At 41.1% G+C, this 24,052-nt stretch overlaps 3 protein-coding genes across 6 annotated transcripts in view; 2 read left to right on the forward strand and 1 right to left on the reverse strand.

Moving 5' to 3' along the window:
• Position 1: 1 nt before the first annotated feature.
• Positions 2–10,798, reverse strand: rad54l2 (RAD54 like 2). 3 transcript variants are annotated; one of them, XM_057029914.1, is made up of 22 exons: positions 10,528–10,798; positions 9,532–9,718; positions 9,024–9,294; positions 8,799–8,935; positions 8,567–8,704; positions 8,253–8,485; positions 7,979–8,161; positions 7,760–7,893; positions 7,415–7,611; positions 6,989–7,331; positions 6,712–6,889; positions 6,349–6,576; positions 6,023–6,141; positions 5,600–5,718; positions 5,208–5,307; positions 4,907–5,112; positions 4,577–4,746; positions 4,198–4,394; positions 3,771–3,955; positions 3,541–3,630; positions 3,372–3,464; positions 2–3,268 (listed from the first exon to the last, which is right to left on the reverse strand). In XM_057029914.1, exons 2-22 carry the CDS (start codon positions 9,665–9,667, stop codon positions 2,265–2,267), a joined length of 4,461 nt encoding a protein of 1,486 aa, XP_056885894.1. In that variant the 5' UTR covers positions 9,668–9,718; positions 10,528–10,798; the 3' UTR covers positions 2–2,264. The 3 variants fall into 3 exon arrangements, with proteins under 3 accessions (XP_056885894.1, XP_056885893.1, XP_056885892.1); XM_057029913.1 differs by having other exon boundaries at positions 8,567–8,707; positions 10,511–10,796; XM_057029912.1 differs by having other exon boundaries at positions 8,567–8,707; positions 10,528–10,794.
• A 349-nt stretch (positions 10,799–11,147) lies between these two features.
• bap1 (BRCA1 associated protein-1 (ubiquitin carboxy-terminal hydrolase)) lies at positions 11,148–19,576 on the forward strand. Its single transcript, XM_057029959.1, has 17 exons — positions 11,148–11,354; positions 11,554–11,583; positions 11,703–11,757; positions 11,910–12,042; positions 12,979–13,098; positions 13,217–13,278; positions 13,420–13,562; positions 13,902–13,980; positions 14,096–14,219; positions 14,507–14,648; positions 14,924–15,102; positions 16,256–16,389; positions 16,488–16,951; positions 17,998–18,236; positions 18,345–18,437; positions 18,532–18,604; positions 18,722–19,576. Exons 1-17 carry the CDS (start codon positions 11,318–11,320, stop codon positions 18,853–18,855), a joined length of 2,241 nt encoding a protein of 746 aa, XP_056885939.1. The 5' UTR covers positions 11,148–11,317; the 3' UTR covers positions 18,856–19,576.
• Positions 19,577–20,598: 1,022 nt separating this feature from the next.
• bsnb (bassoon (presynaptic cytomatrix protein) b) overlaps positions 20,599–24,052 on the forward strand; it is a 48,450-nt gene continuing 44,996 nt past the window's right edge. The window contains exon 1 of one of the 2 annotated variants that reach the window (XM_057029901.1): positions 20,599–20,912. In XM_057029901.1, coding sequence (XP_056885881.1) covers positions 20,734–20,912 — 179 coding nt within the window. In that variant the 5' untranslated portion in view covers positions 20,599–20,733. The remainder of the gene's footprint in view (positions 20,913–24,052) is intronic. The other variant, XM_057029903.1, reaches the window with a different exon arrangement.

A 24,052-nucleotide genomic window follows, 5' to 3' on the forward strand; every position in this document is an offset into this window, starting at 1 on the left:
CTGCAGTAGAAGAGTGTTTTACTGTTAAAATAACATACAGAACACAGTCAAACAACTTGATCGAGACTTCTTACTTGATTGGCCACCAATGGGTCAAGTCAACAAAAGGTTAAAAAAATTACAAAAACAATACATTTTCCATTATAAATAAATACATTTCAGACACTAATTGTACACTGAAATGAGGAAAATAACTGCCAGAAAAGTCAACATCAGTAAGAAGATATAAAAATGAAAACCCACTGAAAATAAAATGTGCATATCTGATAAGTATTGATCTGTATTGGTTTTTCCCTCCAAAATGATGATGCCCAGGATTTAAATGCAGTGTTTTAAGATGACTGAGAATAAAGACGTGGGGTCATTATGGGTTACTGTTCGCGTTGTTTTCTCTTTTCAAGGAACTGACCCCGACTTCCAATTGGAAACCAGTGCATTCCCAAAATTTTTTAGGATATTGGAGGAAATAAACTACAGAAAAGGAGACGGTAGCAAACAGAATCGACGATACTCAGTGGGAGGAAGAGGTCTTCGCAAGAAAATATCTGTACACAAATTTATCAGCTGGATTGACCTGCTATGTCAGGTTATCCAGTGTTTTCAAAAGGCTAATTACCTCACCGATGCAACCAACCGACTATGGGGAAATTCCTACATCTATACACCTTGAGCTGTCGTCACAACAAAGATACACAAGGCTACAGAGCACAGCAGACACCTCAGACTCCCTAAAGTACTGTGGATACTGACCGACAACACTGACAGAAGCCACTGCACGTACAGTCAGTTCGGTGAGGGCACTAGCGCCCCCCCACCACCCCCCACCCCGACCCTCCCAGCTCCCACATGTCACAGGTGATCGTAATGTTCTGCTTTGAGGGTTGGTAGCTACACTGATTAAAGGGTTTTTACACTCAGGCTACATGAAGGTAATTGACACAACTCGTGAAAAAAAAAAATCACTTGGGGAAAAAAAGGTGGTGGGGGGGCGGGGTGGGGGGCAGGGACAGTCAAGGCATAACTTTAACAAGACACATCTTTGAAAACTGGCATCCCACCCTCCTTTAGGCGTTCACACGGTGCATTAATGACAATGTTTGACTGTCCCAAACTTGCCTTTTCAAAGTGACACCGAACTCTAAATGCTCAGTAGTTCTTCCAGCAGATTTGTAAAAAAAACAAACAAACAACAATATAGTTGTGCTAACGTGAATGTTAAGACTCCGGACCCCATTTTTATTATATATTTAAGGCTAAACTTAAAGCGCACAGTCCGAATCCTTGTCCCGGCCCTATCAAAGGCTAACATGAAAAGTACATTCTATTTTGTTTCAACTATAAGAAAAGAAAAGGAAGTTATGAAGTTTCCCCAGAGCGGATTTTTTTCTCATGGTAGTTGGTGTAATAATGTACCATCTGGCTACACCATAATCTACACACTGCACAGAATTAACTTGCAATATAAACATTGATAATGTCTATTTACAGAGTATCAACATGGTCAAGTACTCTTTTACACATAATTTTCAACAGGGGATGCTACAACATCTATGGAATTTCTAGACTAAAATATGCTCTGAAAGCCTAAAACCTCTCTTATTAAAAGATAAGCACTGAAGGATTCTTTCTAAATATTATATCAAGTCAATTCATGTTCTGGAATTGTTTACGATGGTCTATAACTTTCCAGTTTTTCTCATTAAAAATTAAATGTGTGCTGAAGAAAAAAACGTGTGACAACAAGTCGGATTTTGGTTCGACCTTGACCGTTCCAAAGCAATCTGGCGAAAGAAATTCCACCAGTCTTTCAGGGAATGATTCCTCCCGTTCAAGGAAAATAAACAAACACCAGGGTCCCATCTACCAGGAGTCTGTTAGAAAGCACCTGAATAAATGTAGCTGGTTCCATGATGAGATATAGAGCGTAAACCTCTCTAAAAATGTTAAGAAACCTTAAGGAATGAGAGAAGAGCCAACAATGATGAGGTCACATAAATGATTTAAATGGCTGACTAACAAAGGACGAACCCATTGTAGCATTAACTTTTTAAACTCAATACTACGGTTCTGGATAAACAAATCATAGCTCGTGAAAAACTTGAGAGTGAGCCACTTTATCGTGCTAGGCTCTCACCTCCCCCCCCCCCCAAAAATAATCAGTTGTATTCTGTATTCCCCTCTTCTGAATACAGCATAATGTCTTCAACTCAACACTTCCAATCCTACTGCGCGCTACACTGCCCGACTCCTGGATTTTTGAGTTTCTACTGTCCCGTCACCTCTATGACGTCGTCATCAGAACTGCTGCCGCCGTTTTCTGTGTCCTCGCGTCTGTCTGGCTGGGAGAGAGCTGCCCCCAACAGGCTGGAAGTGGGATTGTTAAAATGTGAGAGGAGACCTTGAGAGTTGGAGTTAGGCACAGGGAACCCCCCTGACCCGGAGAGGAGAGGGTTGGGGAACATCCTCGGTTCAGACAGCAGCGACTGACAGTAGTTGAGGGGGAAGCCTGACGACAGCAGGCTTGTCATGTTTGGATTCATCAGGTATGGAGGCAGAGAACCTGACGCCAGAGAGGAGGAAGGCGCTGCAGTCGATGAGGATGACATGGGGCTGGTGGTGGAAGCAGATGAGAAAACGGTGGGCAGCGATGATGAGGAGGGGGTGGGAATGTGTCCGTTTCCTGTCACAGAATGTCTCAGTAAGTCTGAACCTGCAGAGGGGAAAATGCTCTGTAGGTCAGCTCGTGCTTGCCCTGACGGCTGAAGGAAGGAGGACCCACCACTGCCAGACATCAGGAGGGGATGGCTCATGTGGCTGAGGTTGCCCAGTATGGATGAGGAGTTCAGACCCATGGGAGGAAAACTGAGCCCACTAGATCCCATGGACATTCCAGGGAAATGTGCTGCAGCAGAGGAGCGCTTGACTCCCGCTTGTGGGTTGCCTTGGTTTTCGCTGCTTCGTCGTTTACCGCCACGCACCTCCAAACCCGAGCTCAGAAGGTGGTCGCTTAATTGTCTACTGAGATCAAGAGTTTCATTGTTTTGTAAAGCTTCATTTCCCGCCGGTGTGCTCGAAGTGTCGGATGGAGATGGCATTTCGTTCCTGGTGCCACCGGCCCCGGATGATGCGGCGTAGCGGCTGAACTCTGAGAGAATCTCTGAGCTTAATGGAGAGGATGGCTGCTGCTCCCCATTACTGGGGTGCTGCTGCTGATTCACAGGTGATGAGCAGCCATTACTTACAGGATGGCTCAGAAAACTCGGGTTGTCTGTGGCAGAAAGAAAAATGCAGTTGTGAAAAAGCCCAAACACGGAAGCTTTTTGTATAACGGCAATTCCAAATAACTAAATAACTGATAACTGAATATTTACCTCTGGGCACAACATGGTCCCCTACTGTTCCTCTACCTAATTTTCCCGATCGAATAGCAAAAATTCTTCCATCGTTCGTCCTAATGTAGGTGCCTATGACAGAGAAAAGTTAAATAATGGAGACAGAAGTTTTAATTGCTTTGAAATCGACGACGGCTGCTGCAGATACCTTTCGATCCTCTGATAATGTGGATGCTCTCTCCGGCATTAATTCGAGCTTGGACATCTGTTGTACTGTTGGATCCTGGGATTACAATATCTGCATATTTGGATTTCAAAAGTCCACTCTTTAATCATCTCACAAGCGCTTCAAGCATTTAATCACGGGAAGGGTAGATCGTAAATGTGACAATTTAAGCTGTGATGAAGAGGAATTTGTATTTAATCACACTACATTACCTGTAGTGGTGACAATCCTTTGCACTTGAACTCCAGCTTTCTGTAGAAAGTTGACGGGCAGGCTTCCAGAAGAGCTGGAGCCCGCCATGCCCACGCCAACCTGCCGGGGCATCATGGGGATTGGGGTGGACTGGATGGGCCTGACACTCGCCACAGGCTTGTCATCCGGCCTTGAGATGTGTCGCCTTAAAATAAAATTAAAAAAAAAGAGCTGAGCTCAGGAGCTGCTCAAAAACAGACACACTAGTTTGGAACTTTATTTATGAGAAGTGTGATTTTTGCAGAGACTGCAGAGATAAATAGTGTGACGAAATGAATCAGGAAAACACCAAAGGCTGGTTTTTGAACAAGCAGCAGTATGAAATGTCTTTTAAGTACCAGGCAAATATTGTAATGGGTTTGCAAAAAAACCAAAGCCATCACGCACCAGCCACGTTGGTTAAACATTGGCATGTTTGAGAGGGCCTGGTCACTGGTTGGGTAATAAGGGGCATATGATGGGCGAGAGTAGGGCACAGAGGCCCGTTTCTCATCCTCGTAACTCTTCTTGGCAGCTCTCTTCTCTGCTTTTGTCAGTTTAGACTCCTTACGGTCCACCAGAAGAGACTCATGATGAAAAGGTTCCTAAAGAGACAAACAGAAAGAGGACAAATGAATCACTGGAGAATCAAGTGCTGAGTGGATTAGACCAAAAAGTAGATTCAGTAAAAAGAAAGATCATCTGGAAGACGAATCTTTCTATAAATGTTTTGAGGTTTTTTTCAGTTAATTTCAAATGATCACATTAAAGGTTGATGGGACTGTACCTTAGTGACGAGGTGTGGGTAAAGCTTACAAGCCTGGTAAATGACTTCTTCAAAATCCTCCTGGATGGCCAGATTAAACTGGCCTGCTTCCTCTTCCACAAAATGCAGCAGTGACTCTACTTCCTTACGAGTGAAGTTGAGACCCGGATTCAGGTCGTCAACCACTCGGTCTTTAAAACACACACACGTGCAGAATATTGAGAATAAAGACGCTTGGATAAAAAGCTTTACATGTCACTCATACAGATGAATTCTTAAAGTTGAAAAAAAATCTGGAAAACACGCAATTTTAAAGGCGCTCTTTAACAACGAAGCCGACAGCTCTTTTACCTGACATGCCCTGCTTCGAGACTTGTCTGTCGTAGATTTTTTTCTCCAAGGTGAAATCACAGACAAGGCGATAAATGAAGCAGGGTTTCCTCTGGCCATATCGATACACCCTACACACTGCTTGGGCATCATGACATGGGTTCCAGGAGGCATCAAACACCACCACACGGTTAGCTCCAATCAGGTTTACCCCCAAGCAACCCGCTCTAAAAAATTTATAAAACAAACACGAGTAGAAACTGAATGACGACATGTCCACCAGGGAATATCAGGGGGAAAAAAAGGGAGAAGAGGTCTGTACCTTGTGGAAAGAAGGAAGACCCAAGCTGCTTTGTTTTCTGGGTCATTAAACTGATTGATGAGTCGTTCTCTTTCTGAGGCTGATGTGCTTCCATCCAGTCCTGAAGACAAGCGTGTCATCGTTTCATTAACAGAGACATACAACACACTAGACCATCTACAATAACTGTGAATATTTGTGTATTTCATAGAAATACTTGTCTCACTGAACACTGACTCAAACCAGAGATGGTGTTTAGAATTATTCCAGGGCAACAGAGTACCGGTAGTAAAGGTGAACAAATAAAATGCGGTGGAACTACAGCATATCTTAAAAGACCATCAGACGTTTGAGTTTTTTTGAGATGGAGCGGAGTGGAGGGGAAGACACAGAGCACAGGCTGGACGACTCACTGTAGTAATTGAGGTTGCGGACCCAGTTTTGGCTCCTGGGCTCAGAGGAGGCGATTCCTGAAGGCATGGGTCGCTTTGACAAAAAGTCCTCAATGACACTCAGAGTGGACAAACTTTGACTATTAATATGAGAAGAAATATACAATAACATACATGTCACAAAATGTTTACAAACAGAGCCATTCTTTACATTGGCATAAACTCCTGCATTCATATATGTAAAAGCCTTTGATTTATTGTAAATGCACACATTTCTGCTTGCAAAACTTGACAACCTCATAAAACGTAGGAGGGTTTGTATATCTGATCTATTTGATTCTTACAGCAACCTGCAAAATTACTCAGAAAGCAAAATCAGGAAATCACTCGAGCTCTAAGCTACCGGTACTTAATTATGTTTAAGGCAATGCTTGTTGGGCTTACCTAAAGACCAAAAGTTTGTCTCTTTTTTTGACGCTTTCCTCAATCAGATGGAAAAGCAGAACCATCTTAGCCGAGTTTTCCAGAATTCCCATATGGTAGCTTGACATTATGTCCTTTGCCTGAAAAAACAAAAACAGAAGATATATAAAATGTTTTGGGGTAAAGGGACAATAAAGTTCTGCAAATCTGCATCAGTAAAGAAAACAGGTGTTCAAATTTATTCTTGAGCACTGGAAAAAGTAATAGTGATAAAGTAATTCCACTTTGGGTCTTGACTATTAGCTGTTAAAGCCCAGCGGCAGACGAAGCGGCTGTACAAGACGCACCCATTCATATGTGATAACTTGATTGGCTCGGTCCTGGGTGTGGTTGATTGGCAGCGTGGTGTTGTTTTTGCTGTTACATGGATCTGCTACTTTTGCTTTGAGTCCGGAACCAGGTGCAGGGCAGCGTGGGTTACCAGCTGAAGTGATGTCATCCAGGTCCAGGTCCTGCTCATTTGCCTGATTCTCTTTCTGCAAAGCTTCATAGAGTACATCTGGGTGATTCCAAATCTAGATCAGGAAGAGAAAACAGAAACATTCTTAATGAAATAGTGTTGGATTAATTTTCACAACACTAACATTTCCCCAAAAGGGAAAAAGGAGAAGAAGGTGAATGGATGGAAGGACAGATGGTATAAGTCTTACCTTGCAACATACACAGAAAGCTTTGAGTGGGTTTAGACCCAGCCAGCCAGTGTTTCCTGCTTCTCTAAAGCGTTTCATGAACTCAGTATACAATGCTCTCTGAATGGGAGAAAGTCGCACCAAAATCACATGCTCCTGCTTAGAAGGAAGCTGGTCTCGCAGCACATCATGGCCACGTCTACGAACACACAACAGAAAGAAGAAATAGGACAACGGACAAAGAGGCATCAAGCAAATGGTCTATTTCCCAAACCACCAATATGGGAAGATGGTTTACCTTTGAACAAAACCCTCCAGCAGACTGTGAAGCACGTGACTGCGGTAGCGCATCAAGCGAACATCTTGAGGCGTGCTGTCTATACACTGTCCGTTCAGAATCGGCCGCTCAAACATGTTGCTGAACTCCTGACGTGTGCCCAGAAAGTCTGGTCTGACAAAGTCCACCATGCACCAGTATTCAAGAAGGTTGTTCTGCAAAGGGTAACCTGTCAGGACAACCCTGCGTCGGGAGCGAATGTTCTTAAGGGCCTGTGATGTGCTGGCATGGTAATTCTTGATGCGATGACCTTCATCACATATCACAACATCAGGTCCAGGCCTTGCAATGGCCCTCTCAATACCTGTAAATACAAACATCCAGGACAACCTGAATAAGTCCTCCATTGGGAGCGACTGCATTTTCAAAGCAATGGGCATTGCTGACCTTTCATAAGCTCCTGCTGTCTATCTTCTTCATCTAAGTCGATGATAACTGGCCCTGTAGGTTTCTTTGATTTCCTCCTCTTGCCCATCACAAAGCTCTTCTTCATGGTCAGCAGACGGTACATCTCATAACCCATCAGCAACACCCCTCCATCTCTGGACCAGTCCTCCACCACCTTGGCCCTCGCCAGTGTTGTTCTGAACAATGTGATCAACAGCTCACATTATGATCAAATAATTAATAACTCAAACCAAAAATAAGGGATAGATACAAAATACAAGGTGAAACTTGTTACAAATTGAGCAAATGTAAATTCCATTACACACATTATGGTTTGTAACATACTTGTGCTCATCATTGAGGACGTGAACATTGAATAATCGGCCAGTAATGACTGTGGGGTCTGTTTCTGGTGGGAGGGATTCCTGAGCTGGGAGCCACAGGTTAAACTCTGTTAACCAGTTCTGAATTGTGTTCACCTTTATGAAGAAAAAAAGAGTTACAAGTTAATCAAATAAATGATTTTCTGATCTAAACTGGGCTATAAACACTCAAAACACTCACGGGAACAATGGCCAGCACAGTGTGAGTCTCAGTATTCCTCATTAGGACATCAATGAAGGAAATGACCTGCAGAGTCTTGCCCAACCCCATGCTGTGTGCGAGGATGCAGCCGAACCCACTGCTGGTTTTATACCGTTCCAGAGACTCAACAAGGTTATCATAAAGAAAACGGATTCCACCGATCTGGGAAAGACAGAAAAGAGGACCCCAAACTTTAATATAAAACAAGAATTAGGCTGAAATGTGAAAGTCTAAAAGACTGCAGCTGTTTTACTTGGTGGGGTTTGACAGCCCTGGCGAGCTGTGGAGCAAGGTAAAGGTCTTTCTCCTCTGCAGGGTGGTTGATATTAACAAGCACACGACCGTGGGCGTCTGGCAGATTCAGAGCATCATTGATATGTGCTCCACTGCTCTCTTCAGTACCAGCGGTGCCGTGAGCATCTTCGTCAGCTGATTCGCTGCTTATCTGAAGGGAATCTTCATCCCCAGAACTGAGCTCAATTATATCTGTAGAGGCACAAAATCAAATGCTGTGAGAAGTTCGATCAGACATCATCTTCTATTAAAGTTTTCTATTAAAGTTCTTACCATCTCTGAGACCAAGTGTAGGCACCTTGGAGTCCACTTTTTCATCTTCATCACCACTACTGTCCAGACAGATTACATCCTGCTTGCTCAGCAGATCTGGAACCAAGTGAGAAACTTCTCCTAAAAGTGAAGCAGTATCTACTGTTGGAAAGATGGGAAATGGAAGTGACATTTCAGAAAGAAAGTTAAGACAGAATAATGTTGGCTAAATCACAGAAGGTGAGCCAGTCACCTAGCTGGGAGTCTGGAACAACAGGAGCCGGAGCAGGAAACTCTTTCCTCTGCTGCTCCAGACGTTTCAGTCTGTCCATCTCCTCCTGTTGAGCCGTCTTGGTTCCAGCCTCCAACTGATCCTCCTTCAACAGTTTTCTGCAAGAGGAAACAATGTATAAATAAACATCACTGATTATGTGATTCATGACCTCAGAGATTACTGAAAAATGGGCGAGTAAAGTACCTAATATTCTTTCTCATGTGGGCAGGCTTGGAGGTTTTAGAGGCTTTTGATGACTTTGATGATTTGTTTCCTTTAGATGGTTTCTGTTTTTTGATTTTGCTGGATGGTGGCTTGCTCTGGCTTGTGTTTTCTGGACTGCCTGGAGGTCTGGGGGAAGATCTGGAGGATGGGCGAGATGAAGGCTCTGATGATGGCTCTCTGGAAGCAGATGAGGTGGAGCCCCTGTCATCTTGGTGTGCTTCTGACTGGCTCTGTGAACTGCCAGGGCGTTCTTTAAGAATAAACAATATTTCAATTAAAATTTCAGGAAATTACTTACAAGAATTATTATAACAAAGTACAAATTACAAGGAAACACAAATTTTCTAATATACCATATAATATTATTGAGGCTCTTTACTTTCCTAATCATTCAGTCAATACTTCTTCATGAGTGCTCAACATCACTCCAAATCTTCTAATATTAGATGCAAAATGAAAATGGCAGAGCAAATTATTTTTCACTTACCACTATCATCTTCATCATCGCCATCATTTTCATTTTCCTCTTCTTCCATGTCTTCCTCTTCCTCATTCTCAAGATACTCCTCTTCACTGATAAGGCTCGTGTCCAAGTCACTTTCTGAAACTGCGTCTTCAGACATGGTGTCTTACACGACTGTCAAATTTTTACCTACACACCTTCATCAGAAGCTCTGAAACCAATATCAATCAATTTTTCAGTGCACTTCCAGCATTCTTCCAGCAAAAGTAACAGCTACAGTAATGACCAATATTCGAAATTATACCAGATTAACTTGATTGCAGTTAGTTATCTCTCTTATACATACACAAGAAACAAATTAATTGTATGATCCAGCAAATCACGCTAGTCTAAGCCTTTTTAATCACTTGCTTTCATCGAGTACATTTAATCCTAAGATTAGTTGAATTTTACCCGGAAATATGTTCCTTGTACAAGATGTTAACGTTATCGCATTACGCCAAAGTATTTAATATTTCATTTTACGTTGCAAAAGTCCAAAAGTAAGACATTGTGGGAATGAGAAAACAGGGCTTAGATGATAACAGAGAACGCGTCAATGTAATTTTGCAGCTTACTGCTGAACTTAGTGTCGGTGATGGCCAAAACCACCAAACATCTGACGGCAATAGACGTATTTTGTGATTTAGGAGAAAAAACAATATTAATAATACCACTAAATATTTATTTGCGTTCAGAATACAGTACAGTAAATTCGAAAATCATACGCTAAATAACACAATTGTTGGCTTGTTTATCGAATACCGTTAGGTATAATGTATACGAGGTGGATGGCTAGTTGTGAATGTGGCTGGAATAAAGCCTACTTTTCACGTAGAACTTAAATTTTGATTGCTGTCGTAGAAATAAATATCTTCTTTCGTGTTGCTAATGCTAACTTGTATTACTACAAGGCTAACATACACGGCTTGGAAACACCCGTTCAGTGGATTGAAACACCAACCTCTTATGGAAGCTTACCTTCTTGGCAAAAGACGCACACTTTAGAAAATATCGATGTACATAAGCAATCAATTAAAACTGCAGTAGTTGTAACTGGGTAAATGAACGTTAATAATTTACATTTTTCTGTGTGTGTTCACCAATACCGTCCCTCTGATAGGCACCACAACAAAGGTTCCGGGACTGAAAAGTCTTCTATCGAATCCAATCAATCAATCAATACACAAACAAGAGTGTTTTGCGTAAATTATGTAAGTCTAGAGCGGTCGGATGCTTATATATAGACCAAAGCAATCAAAATCATCCTAATGCTATCCAAACATTTATCGACGGAATTAAGCCTCGTGGTTTTATTTTCCTTTATATCTCAACTCATGAATAATAGCTTCTTTAGAAAAGAAGAGCTACCTTTGTTTTGCGAATGTAAATAAACATTATCCAATAACATCCTCATAAAGATGTGCAAACCGTTTAAACAACTGCTGCTGTTTCCATTCTTTTATCGTTATTCACAATAACGAATAGTGAGAGGGAAAATACGGTCTGACTGAGTTAATTTAATTTCTCCTTAGTTCCGTAATTTCGACGGCTCTCACAGGAAATTGACAGCAGGACTGCTTAGCCCGAACACTCGTCGATTCTTGATGACGCAATTTGTAGGCGGCTAATTTTGTCTATTGTGTTTATCTTGTACTCCACAGCTTTTTTTGTGAATGGATGTAGGTTCCTCTTTAGATATACTTGTACATATATTGGTCATGGACTGGAAGGCTTCCTAAATATTAGTCAGCCGTGCACAACTGCAAAAATGAACAAAGGTTGGCTGGAGCTTGAGAGTGATCCAGGTAAGGATTTTCGTAAGAAAACACAGCTAAACAACGTTAGCTTCCACATAAAGCCAGATCCACACTTGAGCTTCCTTAAGCAGCTTAAGGAAAATTCAAATTCAAACGTTATTGGAAAACGCGACTAAACTCGGCAACGTGGACTGCAGAGCAATTGTTGCACATTTTATGTTGTAATTTGTTTACTGTCCTATTGCAGGACTGTTTACTTTGCTGGTGGAAGACTTTGGTGAGTAGCTCGATTACAGCACTTAAAACCATCACAGAGCCGAAACGCAGTGCTGCGCTGTAACTATAAATATTGTTAAACGTGTTGCTAAGAAAGAAAAATCGCTGTATGTTTTATAGGTGTCAAAGGTGTACAAGTAGAAGAAATATATGATCTTCAAAGCAAATGCCAAAGGTATAGAACTTACACCAAAATTAAACGTACATCTTTTTGGTGAATGCTGTTTTTATGTAAATCAAGATTATAACTACCTCAAATAACTATATATGTTTTGAGAATAAGCAATAAGCCTTTGCTTCTAATTGAACTGTCAAAAAAAATTTCAGTCCTGTCTATGGCTTCATCTTCCTATTCAAATGGATTGAGGAACGTCGATCCAGAAGAAAAGTTAATACGCTGGTGGATGAGACCTCTGTCATTGACGAAGAAATTGTAAATGACATGTTTTTTGCTCATCAGGTATGCATTCAAAATTGTGTTACTGGCTGATTTATATTTAAATCAGTCCTGTATGTGTATGAAAAGTATATATGCATGCCCTCGGTAAAAGTTGCAGTGTGGAAATGTTATTCTTAATGCTTTTCTAAATATCAAAATTAAGAGCAGTTGTTTTCCAGCCTTTCAGTCCCGGTTTATTGTTTAAATACACACGACGGATGTGTGCTCAGTACTTTCAAAATTTATTAGAATTTTGAAAACATAACTTAATTAGTGCTTCATCACCATTTGCACAGTAAGGTACAGAATTATAGTTTCCATCAGAATAAAAAAAAAAGTAATAATCCATATGACTGAAGCAGGGGTAACCCATGTAGCATTAATATTTTTTTAGAAATTCAGCCAGGAGGAGGAAAGAGAAGCAATAGTTTTCAATACAAAGAAAAACACTTGATCTGACAATTGTGATATTATGGCACTGATACGAATGGCTGCCAGTGAAACATTTAGGCAAATGGTAGAAAACTGATAAAAATGTTTGGTTTTTTTAGAAATGTAAAATGCCGAATAAAAAACATCCCATGAAAGCAATCCAAGATTTTCTGAAGAAAAATAGCAATCATAAATGGCTGACAGTCACCTGAAGTAAACTTCATCGGGGGAAAAAAATTGTAAATTTTAAAATATGTACAAGAAGTTGGCTGCATTAAAAGACTAGCAAAGCATTTGCAAAGGAAACCAGAATTGGGTGAGGTATTCTGGAATTCAGAACTGTTTATCACATCAGTTTGCCCAATTATATTTTAACTCATTAAAATTGAGTCTTAAATGTGTTAATCCATCCTAAATAATGTTCTAATTGAGGGGGATGAAAGATGTTGCCTCATTCACTTTTTATTATTATTGTATCCTATTCTTGTTGCAGTTGACTTGTAATTTCTTTTTTTTAAAATACAGCTAATTCCAAATTCCTGTGCCACTCACGCTTTGCTGAGCGTGCTCTTGAACTGCAGTGGTGTAGAGCTCGGCACCACCCTTAGCCGCATTAAAGCTTTCACTAAAGGATTCAGTCCAGAGGTGAGATTTATCTCCTCCTATGTATGTAGTCACATTGTCTGTATAAAGGACTTCTGCAGTCTTTATCTCCTCTCTGTGCCTGGATGCTTCAACATAACTTTTTAAAATGCATTTCCAGAGTAAAGGTTACGCAATAGGAAACGCCCCAGAGCTTGCCAGAGCACATAACAGTCACGCTAGGTAGGTTGCTGTCGTGGATCTTTGTAAAGTGTTTCACTGTCTCTGATGCTGTGGAGGAAGGACACACTTTCTCATTTATGTGAGACACCCTTCCTTCTCTTTTGTCACTTATTCGAGCTCTCCTTCTGTGTTTCTATGGAGACCGGAGCCCAGACACCTACCAGAGAAACAGAATGGAATCAGTGCAGTGCGGACCATGGAAGCCTTCCATTTTGTTAGTTATGTCCCCATCAAAGACCGCCTCTTTGAACTTGATGGACTTAAGGCTTACCCCATAGACCATGGTGAGACCCGACTGTGTACCTAACACAGTCATTTGTAGGAGTTTCCTCTCTTTGAACATAAAAGAACTTTTAATTATTATTCTGTTTTCTTTTCCCTTCAGTAAGGAATCTCAATTACTCTCAAGATTTATTTTTTATTTTTATTTTTTTGTTTGCAAGTCGTTAAATCCAGACTGTAGTCTGGAATCATTTCTGGTACGCTCATATGATAAAAACTACTACATTACCAAAACCATCTCTTCATAAAGCATTCACTGAAGCCCTTTTGTAGCATATTTCCCAACATTTCCCCTTTCATGTAACTGCTATTAAAACAGTGAATATTATTTTATATTTTAGGCCCTTGGGGGGAGGAAGAAGAATGGACTGATAAAGCCCGGCGGGTTATTATGGAGAGAATTGGACTTGCCACTGCAGGGTTAGTACTTAGCCAGTGATCTTCAATGGTGGAAGTTCACTTTCTTCATGACTTCATGATAATTCTTGAGGCCTAATTCTCATGCTGCTGCTGCTGCTGCTCTTCTCATTTTCAGTGAACCGTACCATGACATTCGCTTCAACCTGATGGCAGTGGTGCCTGACCGCAGGATTAAGTATGAATCCAAGCTGGAAATTTTAAAGAAGAATCGGCAGATCATTCTAGAGGGTCTACAGAAGGTTGGGAACTGTCAGGTTTCATCATGAACCAATTTCTGTCAGACAGCTCCTTTAATGACACAGTCTCATATCAGGTTTTATGTAATTGCTGGAGTTCAAGGCAAAGACAGTATGGTCAGAGGAAAAAATGGTATAGCCTATTAGATAATGGGTTAGATTAACTTTTCTGGACTTTATTTTATTGACTTTAAAAAAAAGATTTGCTTCTGTTTATTAAAGTATACTTCAGAGATCTTCTGGTAAATGCAGCCCGACTGAGGTAACTATATGTTTAATCATATTTTCAGATGATTCGACTGACTCAGACTGAACTTATCCATGAGAAGAAAGAGAAAGACTCCTCTTCACCCGATGATAGCACTCCAGCCATCAAAAAAGAGGCAGAATCTGAACCAGTTCCAGCTCAGAGCACTGACCAAGCTCCTTCAGGTACTTCAGATGATTCTATAAACTTATCCAAAATAACAGCCTCGGTCAAATGTGTAGCTTTTGGCAGAGTGCGAGGTTTGGAGATGTTTTACAATGGCTGTTTTGTAAAGTGGTATGTCTGTGGACATGGAACAGAAGAATTTTGATAGTTGACATCAGATATTTTATAGAAAATAGGCATAGTCAATTTAGAAATTAAACCAGCGTAAGCGCTTATAGTAAATACAGATGTACTTTGTATTTTTGTGGTCATCATGCATTGTGTTTTATTATAGATTCAGTGGCTGAGTCAGGGGCTCAGTCTAAGGAAGCCACTAGCCCATCAGAAAATATCATGGGCAAACCATCTGTCCCCAAGGGTGGAGGTCCTCCACAAGTCACCAGCCCCAACCCCATTGTTCAGCGCCTGCCTGCCTTCTTAGACAATCACAACTATGCCAAGTCTCCCATGCAGGTTAGAGGAGAAGTGTTATTAATTGTGTGTGCATGTGCGTGTGGTTGTATTGGCATTTTTGTTTTCATTTTAATTAAACTCATGCCTTCAGTGTACATCAGAAAATAGGAAAACTCAGGTGTTGAAAAGGTTGCCTGTCCTCAGGTAATCCTTCTTTCCTATCAGTGGTGACAAGCAAGTTCATACCATACCATACCATACCATACCATACCATACCATACCATACCATACCATACCATACCATACCATACCATACCATCCTCTGCCGCTTATCCGGGGTCGGGTCGCGGGGGCAGCAGCCTAAGAAGAGAAGCCCAGACTTCCCTCTCCCCAGCTACTTCTTCCAGCTCATCCGGAGGGACCCCCAGGCGTTCCCAGGCCAGTCGAGAGACATAGTCTCTCCAACGTGTCCTGGGTCTTCCCGGGGGTCTCCTACCGGAGGGACACGGAGGAGCAGCGGCTGTACTCCGAGCTCCTCCCGGATGGCAGAGCTTCTCACCCTATCTCTAAGGGAGAGCCCAGCCACCCTACGGAGGAAGCTCATTTCGGCCGCTTGTACCCGTGATCTTGTTCTTTCGGTCATGACCCAAAGCTCATGACCATAGGTGAGGGTAGGAACGAAGATCGACCGGTAAATCACTACGGACCGGTGCAGAGTCCGCATTACTGTGGACGCCGCACCGATCCGCCTGTCAATCTCCTGCTCCATTCTTCCCTCACTCGTGAACAAGACCCCGAGGTACTTGAACTCCTCCACTTGGGGCAGGATCTCCTCCTTGACCCGGAGAAGGCACTCCACCTTTTTCCGGTTGAGAACCATGGCCTCGGATTTGGAGGTGCTGATTTTCATCCCAGCCAAGTTAATCATGTATCCAATTTAATTCTATACAACCATGAATGCCATCCACATCTTAAATTTGAAGAAAGCTATATTTGCCTGATGGTTATGTTGATTCCCTGAAGTGCAGATTGCTCCTTTAATAAGATGGATTTCTGCAGAATATATGAGCCACTCTCTGTTTTTGTGGTTCTGTATTTTCTGTCGTGTTAATGGATCGGGCAGGTTAGGTGCTCTAGGGATTTTTAGACGTGCAATTGCATAGTTTATTATATTATCATGGGTTCAATTTAAATGAATAATTTTTTTTTACAGGAAGAAGAGGATATTGCTGCTGGAGTTGGTCGCACTCGAATGTCAGCACCTCCACAACCGCCATACTCTGATGATGAGGACGACTATGAAGATGAAGAGGAGGAAGTGACTGGTTCTGCCGTCACTTCCAACAGGTTCGGATCTTTTGTAGTTTCTTCAGGGTTCTCTGGTTTCTAGTTGTGACTTGATCAAAAGTGACTAAAGCGTGTCATTTTTAATTGCTGTCTGTCAGGTTTAGACGGAAGGCGAGTCTGCGCTCACGAACAGGACGGGTTGGGACAGGAGTGGAGAGCCAGATTGCTCTTACTGTGTTGGCTGAAAAATTAAAAAAGGAAGCCCAGAGGAAAGATGCTTTGAACACTCCTCTATCTGTACGCACAGAAGGCCGCACCGGAGGCATTTGCATCACATCTGCCTCTCAGCCTTCACCCACACCCAGCAATGAAAGTACTGACACGGCCTCGGAGATTGGCAGCGCCTTTAATTCTCCGCTACGCTCACCCGCGCGCTCCCAGGCTGCCACACGCCCATCCAGTCCAGTTGCCTCCCATCTGTCCCGTGTTTTGTTTGGAGAAGATGAGATGCTTCGACTGGACTCTAGACACAACCGGGCTGTGAGAGAACTGGGTCTGTCTGTCAGCACAGCCTTGTTGCACCTGCAGGAGGACGGAGTCATCTTTGCTGTCCCTCCATCTGGTGAGTGCCACAGCTCATTTCTGTCGCCGCTGTTGTTTTAATAGATGGCTTAAAACCCTTTACTCAAGAGATTATTAGTGTACAGCATATTTAAATCGCATTCTGTTTTTTGCTAAAATTTCTAGTTGTAAAAAACCAAAACACTTCACTTTCACAGCATTCAGTTTTTCGGTTAAATTCTGACCCATCTTAACTTGCATTAGTTTTATATACTACCTTGGAATAAGTTCTAACTCTGAGTAAGAAGATGTTTTCGGCTCTTGATCATTTTCTGAATCCAGTTCTGTTTTTTAAGCAGGAAAAGCTGTTCTTCATTAGCGTTTGAGTTGATTCCTAAATAGAAGGCAGGTACAAATGATGTAGGGCTGCATGACGCCATCTATCTCCACTATCGTGAAGTACCGCAGTGATGATATGCCAATTAAAGCAGTGTTGCACTAAAACATCTTTGTGAGATTTTTTTACATTAAGTTTGTGCTGCAAGAATACTGAACTGGAGTTTTCCTACTCCGTGGCATTTTATCACGTTGGCAAATTCTAGCTTTTTATAGTGTCGGAGTGGGGTGCAAACAGAGTTAATTAATGTTCCATCTTCAGGGTGCCACAAACATTCAGCAGGTATTACATAATACCCAGTGTTTCCCTTCTTTCTCAAGTATCAACACATGCTATTTTTTGAGCCAACATCTGAGCTTCAAGGTCCATTACCATATTTGCCATATACATTTAATATTGCGTTTGCTTTTGGTATTTGGATTTTTGACATTTTTATTGTCTTAATACATTCTGATGTATTTGTATTTATAATCTAAGTGCTTGATTGTCACATTCAGTTTTTTTCTTGGCATCTTATTTATTGAAGACTTTTATGCACATAGACCATATAAAGCTTTTTAGTGCTTTACACAATGATTGGTTAACTGCAGAAGCAGAGAGTACTTCTGACATTTATTTTGGGTTTATTCATTGTATTAGATGTTAGATGTATATTACCTGATTTGGGAAGCCTTTGGTGTTTTTTATTTAAATTTTTCTTTTCTTTTCAGTGGAACTGACTGCCGATTGTTCAAAGCAGCCCTGTACTCACGAGAAGACAAAAGATAAAGGGAAAGCAAGCCTCATACCAAAAGAGAAGGAAGGAGTGAATGAGGGAGATGAAGGACCATCTGTGGAAGTGAAAGAAAAGGAGAGCAAAGAGGGAGCGGAGGTGGATTCCAGCAAGGAAACTTCCAGCTCTCTGGAAACAGTAGACAACAAACCTGCTGGGGACAAGTATTCCCCCAAAGTAAGACTGAGGGCATTCATTGTGTTATTATGAGGCACTTTACAATGTTATTTAGTTATTACCGTAGTCTTTCATTTTTCTAAAGCGGTGTGCTTTTGGTTCCTGCAGGAGCTCCTTGCACTGCTGAAGTGCGTTGAGGCTGATATAGCCAATTACGAGGTGTCTCTAAAAGAGGAAGTGGAAAAGAGAAAGAAATACAAAGTATGTGTATTTTACCTGGAACCTGTTCAGAATGTATCCGCTTATTTCATTCAGCATATTTTAAATTCATAATCTCTTGGTTTTTGTCATGAAGATCGATGATCAGAGGAGGACTCATAACTATGATGAATTCATCTGTACCTTTATATCAATGCTGGCCCAAGAAGGTGAGTTTCTTTGTTGGTGCACATTTAACTAGTTCATCTACTGCTAGTTTGTTTCCTTTTACCTGGGCATTCGCTGGTTTTATAAACACCGGTTACATGTCTGTCTGTACTCTACAGGCATGTTGGCCAGTCTCGTGGAGCAAAACATTTCAGTTCGCCGTCGGCAGGGCGTGAGCATCGGCCGTTTGCACAAACAGAGGAAGCCTGACCGCAGGAAACGCTCTCGACCTTACAAAGCCAAGAGGCAGTGATGGCCATCGATCCCAATTTGTGCATGTAACTTATTCTCGCGTGCCTCTGAGCACCAAAACAATCACGGTGGGAGATAAGGCAGAGTCTCTTCTTTGTGAAATCAACCTTGTGTGGGTATTTTTTATCCATATATGTATATATGTAGTAGCATTTTAGTCTTATTCACCATTGTCTCCTGTGAATACAAAAGTGTTGTCTTTTTTTCATCCTTTTTCCTCTTTGAGCATATTTATACTTGTTGAAAGATCTTTTTTCAGTGAGTCCTGAGACTGTACCCTGTTGAACATCAACATTCATTACTCATGTTTTTATGGTGCCAATGAAAATTGATCGTTTGAAAATAAAAGACTGTATTTTACTCATTCATCATCTTTCAATTACAGTCTGTTCCACAGTGGTCATATAACACAGCATCAAGAGCATCGTTTTAATTCTCTTCTTCAAGGAGAGTTTTAAATCATAAAGAGTTATGGTGCTATCCGTTTGAGATGTCATAATGCTCTTTACTGTATGTACTGTATATTTCCTAAAGTCATGCTGAGGCAACCAAGCTCTTGTGTTATTTTTGTATTGAAAATAAATCTCAAAAATGAGTAAATGTGAAATTGGACGTTTACATATGTTTTGTACATATTTATCTGTTAATTGGCTCATGTACACACTAAAGTCAGTTATCATGTATGCTGGCATGTCCATACTGCAATAAAGTTAGTCAAAATATCCTGTTATAGACTATTTTATCTTTTCTTCTGGTTCTTTTTACTAATGCTGAAAGCCTCAAGCCTGCAGTTTTGTTTGTCATATTTTTCTGTCTGCTGCAAATAGTCTTTGTGGTGCAGTTTGCTGCACATTAGGAGCAGTTTTCTGCTATGTTGCTTGGCTTAGATTTATGTTGATGCAATTAGTCACTATTAAGCCCTGTATCATGAATACTATATTGGCATACAATATGGTCTGAATTGCATATCCCCCACTAAACTCATAACTTACTGTAATACGACTAGATTTATCAAGCCATTAAAATCACAATTTTCATTTCTTGCAAAGGCTTTATAATATATTTATAACACATTTTTATTTAATGTATCACCCATCTTAAAGTGATAGTCTGCCCGAGGACATATTGAGGCACTTGCACCATGATTTTATTTTTTTTAACAATGACCCTGCCTTTAGCAGCGAGATGGTGTAAACACAAGTCTGAAAAAAATCATACAGTGGAGATGCTGTTTCACTTTGGTACTGTGGTATGATATTACCATTGGTTTGATCCATATTTACAGCTCTCATTTTGATTATAGTGTGAAGGTGAATTTCTGTTTTAGATGTATATCCATCAACCTATTGGGGCTTTGGCCTGTGCCATGGGCAGTGACCTTTACTCTCCTTGATCAATCATTAGTAACTCTGTTGTGTCACTTTTAACCAAATTGACAAAACAAAACGTGTCTTATAATGCTCTTGTGATTTTTCCCCCCCAAAATATATATTTGTAATTCGTTACATAAAATTACTAATAATAATCAAGGAAAACAATTAATCCGAACCAATTCAAATGTGATGTAATTCTTTACACAGGAAGTGTAAAAATATCAAAGATTGTCGCGTTAATTTAAAAACAATAGCAATAATTGAGTCCCTGCTGTTAGTTCCAGAAGAGCAGTCGAGAACGCGCACGCACGGGCCCCAGAAGTTCCCACCCATTACGTCAGCGCGCTCCCTCACCTCTCCCTCAGCGCGCGTGCTCAGTGCAGGAGGCTGAATTGTAGGTGATGATGGCGGAAGGGGAGCATCGCTGAGTTTCATCTGACTTTTTACCACCGCTGTAGAACCATCTACGACCGCCCTTTCTGTCCGACGAGACCTATCCCGAGGCGATGGGGAACGAGGCCAGCATGGAAGGGGAGGGACAGGCGGGACAGCCCGGCACCGCCGTCCCTGCTACAGGGGCTCCGGCTTCCATTTCAGCACCACCGGACGCTGGACAGCTCATCAAGCCCAGCAATGGAGCGCCCGCCGGAGGAAGTGGGGCTGGACCCGGGCCGGGGATTAACAGGTAGCCACCCTAGCTAGGACAATCATTCGCTAAACTGTGGCGGAAAATCAGATTCTCTGGGGCAGCGTGGCGTGTAGAGTACGCCAGAACCAAGTGTGAAGCGTACATTGGATCATCCACGGAGCTCGACTTGAATGGGTGCTTAATTATTTATTTCAGTATCTTTGTCAACAGAATCAGCCATCCGTTCACAAAAAATTGCTGTACCAGTTTGATATTAATCGGATATTTAGGGCGATGTCAAATTTAGTATGAGATGTTTTCGATGTAGAATCAATATTCCCTAAATATAGCGTTTACACGCTCCAACAGGCATTTGTACGCCCGTTTTGACGCTGTCTGTCCTGTGGCATCCAGCTCGTATCATGAATGAAAGAGCGACATTTTAACCAATATAGATAAATGTAAACTGGTGACACCTATATAAGTATCCACGTTGTTTCACTGCAATTGATAAACCATATGGAAGATGATGCAAATTGTTCAACAATCTCAGGCTGTGGGGCTCAGAAGGTTCCATTAGAGTCTGTTTTTTTGTGAACAGTCATTCAGAAAACTGGTCTTATCCATGATGGGATGGCAGTGGCAGCGCTGGTAACAATGCTTCCAATCTACCATAACACTCATGCCATAGATGGCACAGTTATGGGTACCACAAATTAGTATGCAACTAAATTGATTTCCATTAATTGCACAGAATGTCACAATGCACACGAATTCTGGCACATTTACGGTGACATGTCTTCCAGTTGTGCTTTGAGTTAAAAATGTAGGAAACCACATAATATTTGCAGCTGAAAGGATTTTAAAACCATTCATATTTAATCATGCCTAGTAGCCTGTAGCTGTCTGGTATGGATTTTATAGGTTGGTTTATATATGCACAGGTGGAGACATCAATGACATTTCCGTTCTTTCCTGCAACCCCTTTAATTGAGGGGTTTTATCTTTACACAGAGTGAGGTGTGTTAGACAGCTGAAGACCTTGTCTTGCTGAGCCTCTGTGTAACCTAATAATTCTGTTCAACGTCAATGTCTTTATCCACCTTCAAATGTCTTGTAATGACAGACACTGAAAGAGAGATGCTGCATGGGTCTTCTTTTGGATCTAGTATTCTGCAATAAGGAACTGCTGACATCAATAAAGAAAACAAATGATGAAGAGTGAAGAATTTAGATGAGAGCTTCTGATTTCAATTGGAAAGTATTTCAAAATGTTATGATTTTGCATATAAATCTAGGACTAATAAACATTATGTTTAGGCATAAAAAGTGAGTTAAATATAGACATTTAGCTGTATTACTGCACGTTTTATTCATGGCAGGGAAAGAACTGAATGGGAGGCCATATCTACAGAGATAGGAATTATCCCATCCCGTTACCATTTTCTTTTATTGTTATAACAGCTCTGACTGAGTGCCCGGTCACTCCAACCTCATGACTGTAACAGGAAAGCATCCACAGTGGTGAGGAACAACCACACTGTGCTGACAGCAAGCTTCACCCATTTGCATATATTTATGCAGGAATCTGCTCAATGCGCCGCAGCTACACTGTTGTGTTAGTGTTTACTGTGTAACACAGATTCTTTAAAAGATGTAGCTATAAGTGCTAAGATGTCAGTCTGCCCATATGCCATGCATGGAGCTTTTCAGGCATTTTAACTGACAATAATACAACAAAAATACTAAAAGAAACTATATAAGGAACCTAAAAACAATGAGGTTTTTGCACTCCATGAAAAGAATGAGTGCAGATATGTTCAAAGCCACAGAATATTTACAGCCCGCATTCATAATTAATTCACTTTGTGCAATGAAAGCACTGTTCATTATGTAGCACTCATAGCAAATGTTGTCATAAGTCAGAGAAATGTTGCAAAGGAAGTTATTATTCATAGCTCCCAGACAACCGTAGGAAAATGAGTAATGGCCAATACAAGAGTCTGCATTAGGGGTAAACATCAGTGTTTCATTTAGCCAGAGCACTAAAACAAGCATCAGATATTTGTATATGACACATACTGTATGTAGGTGGTTAGACTAACCCCATCAGTGCAATGCTTCCCTTTGTCATGTTCCATATGCCATTTTAATGCCCACATAATCTCTTAAAGTGTTTTTTTTTTCAAGAAATTTAAGCGTTGAGAACTACTACTATTTTTTGCATGCTCAAATGTATATCAAATGTTCATGCTTAATTCTGAACCTTTTAAAAGTACACAGGAGCAGATTAGTTGTTTACCGGTCAGTTTGTCGAGCAGCCACAGTGAGACAAGATTAAATCTGCTCTGAAGAAGACTTATTTACTTGTCCTTGAGAAAATAAAGTCTAAAATCTGCAGTTAAAGACACCAATGAGGACGATGCATGAATTTCTTGTCTTGTTTGACCTTTAAATATTGCTAAATTAATGACATGAGGTGTCTTTCAGCTGGAGCCTGAACATACACGGTTTCATTTACAGAGGATGGAGCAATAAATCAATACGATTCGTCCCGTGTGGATAGAGTGTTCTAGCAATACTAATACTGATAGAGTATTGCAGGCTCAAAATATTCACCAGATTATTTTCCCTTGTTTCAAATATCTGATTACAATATAACGGTGTCTTTTTTTTTTTTTTTTTAAACTGGGGTTCTAAAAATGTCATTGCTTGTGACATGTGCTGATTGTTAACCTGTAAGGCTTTAGATTGTGCAGTACATCCTGTCAAGGCAGTGCATTAAAGTTGCACCAGCCACTGACTTCTGCTCTCAGAAGTTTTGTACTTTCAGGTTTTCAAAGTAGCATTATCTGACTGCTGGACTATACTGGAGACGTGGGTGAATATGACCTCTGGGCGGTCTCCCGGAACTTAGCTTTAATTTGCTGTTCAAAGAATACTTTTAATATTCTAAAGTCAAACCAGATTCACCCCTTTACTATACGGATTTATATCCATTTCATAGCCATCTTAATAATGTCTGACCAGGCCCATAAGTTCCATTTATGTGTGCCGTGTGTATTCATAGTAACAGAGTGACAAATATCTTCTCAAATTCTCTATCAACTTTCACATATGAGGTCAGGTGATGTAGAAATCTAAACCCATTTTATGTAGCACATTTCATCGGTCGCCCCTGAAGGACTGTGCTACAG

This window comes from Takifugu flavidus, chromosome 4, assembly GCF_003711565.1.
Source record: "Takifugu flavidus isolate HTHZ2018 chromosome 4, ASM371156v2, whole genome shotgun sequence".
Classification (NCBI taxonomy): Eukaryota; Metazoa; Chordata; class Actinopteri; order Tetraodontiformes; family Tetraodontidae; genus Takifugu; species Takifugu flavidus.

What these genes read in the sequence shown, in the direction of transcription:
- rad54l2 (XM_057029913.1), bottom strand. Translation starts at nt 9,667, where the DNA reads ATGTCTGAAGACGCAGTTTCAGAAAGTGACTTGGACACGAGCCTTATC. An exon ending in TGTTCCAGACTCCCAGCTAG is followed by an intron (nt 8,708 to 8,798) that starts GTGACTGGCTCA and finishes TCTTTCCAACAG; the next exon opens with TAGATACTGCTTCACTTTTA. An exon ending in CTCGAAGCAGGGCATGTCAG is followed by an intron (nt 4,747 to 4,906) that starts GTAAAAGAGCTG and finishes TGTGTTTTAAAG; the next exon opens with ACCGAGTGGTTGACGACCTG.
- bap1 (XM_057029959.1), top strand. Translation starts at nt 11,318, where the DNA reads ATGAACAAAGGTTGGCTGGAGCTTGAGAGTGATCCAG. An exon ending in GGCTTACCCCATAGACCATG is followed by an intron (nt 13,563 to 13,901) that starts GTGAGACCCGAC and finishes TTTATATTTTAG; the next exon opens with GCCCTTGGGGGGAGGAAGAA. An exon ending in ATGCCAAGTCTCCCATGCAG is followed by an intron (nt 15,103 to 16,255) that starts GTTAGAGGAGAA and finishes TTTTTTTTACAG; the next exon opens with GAAGAAGAGGATATTGCTGC.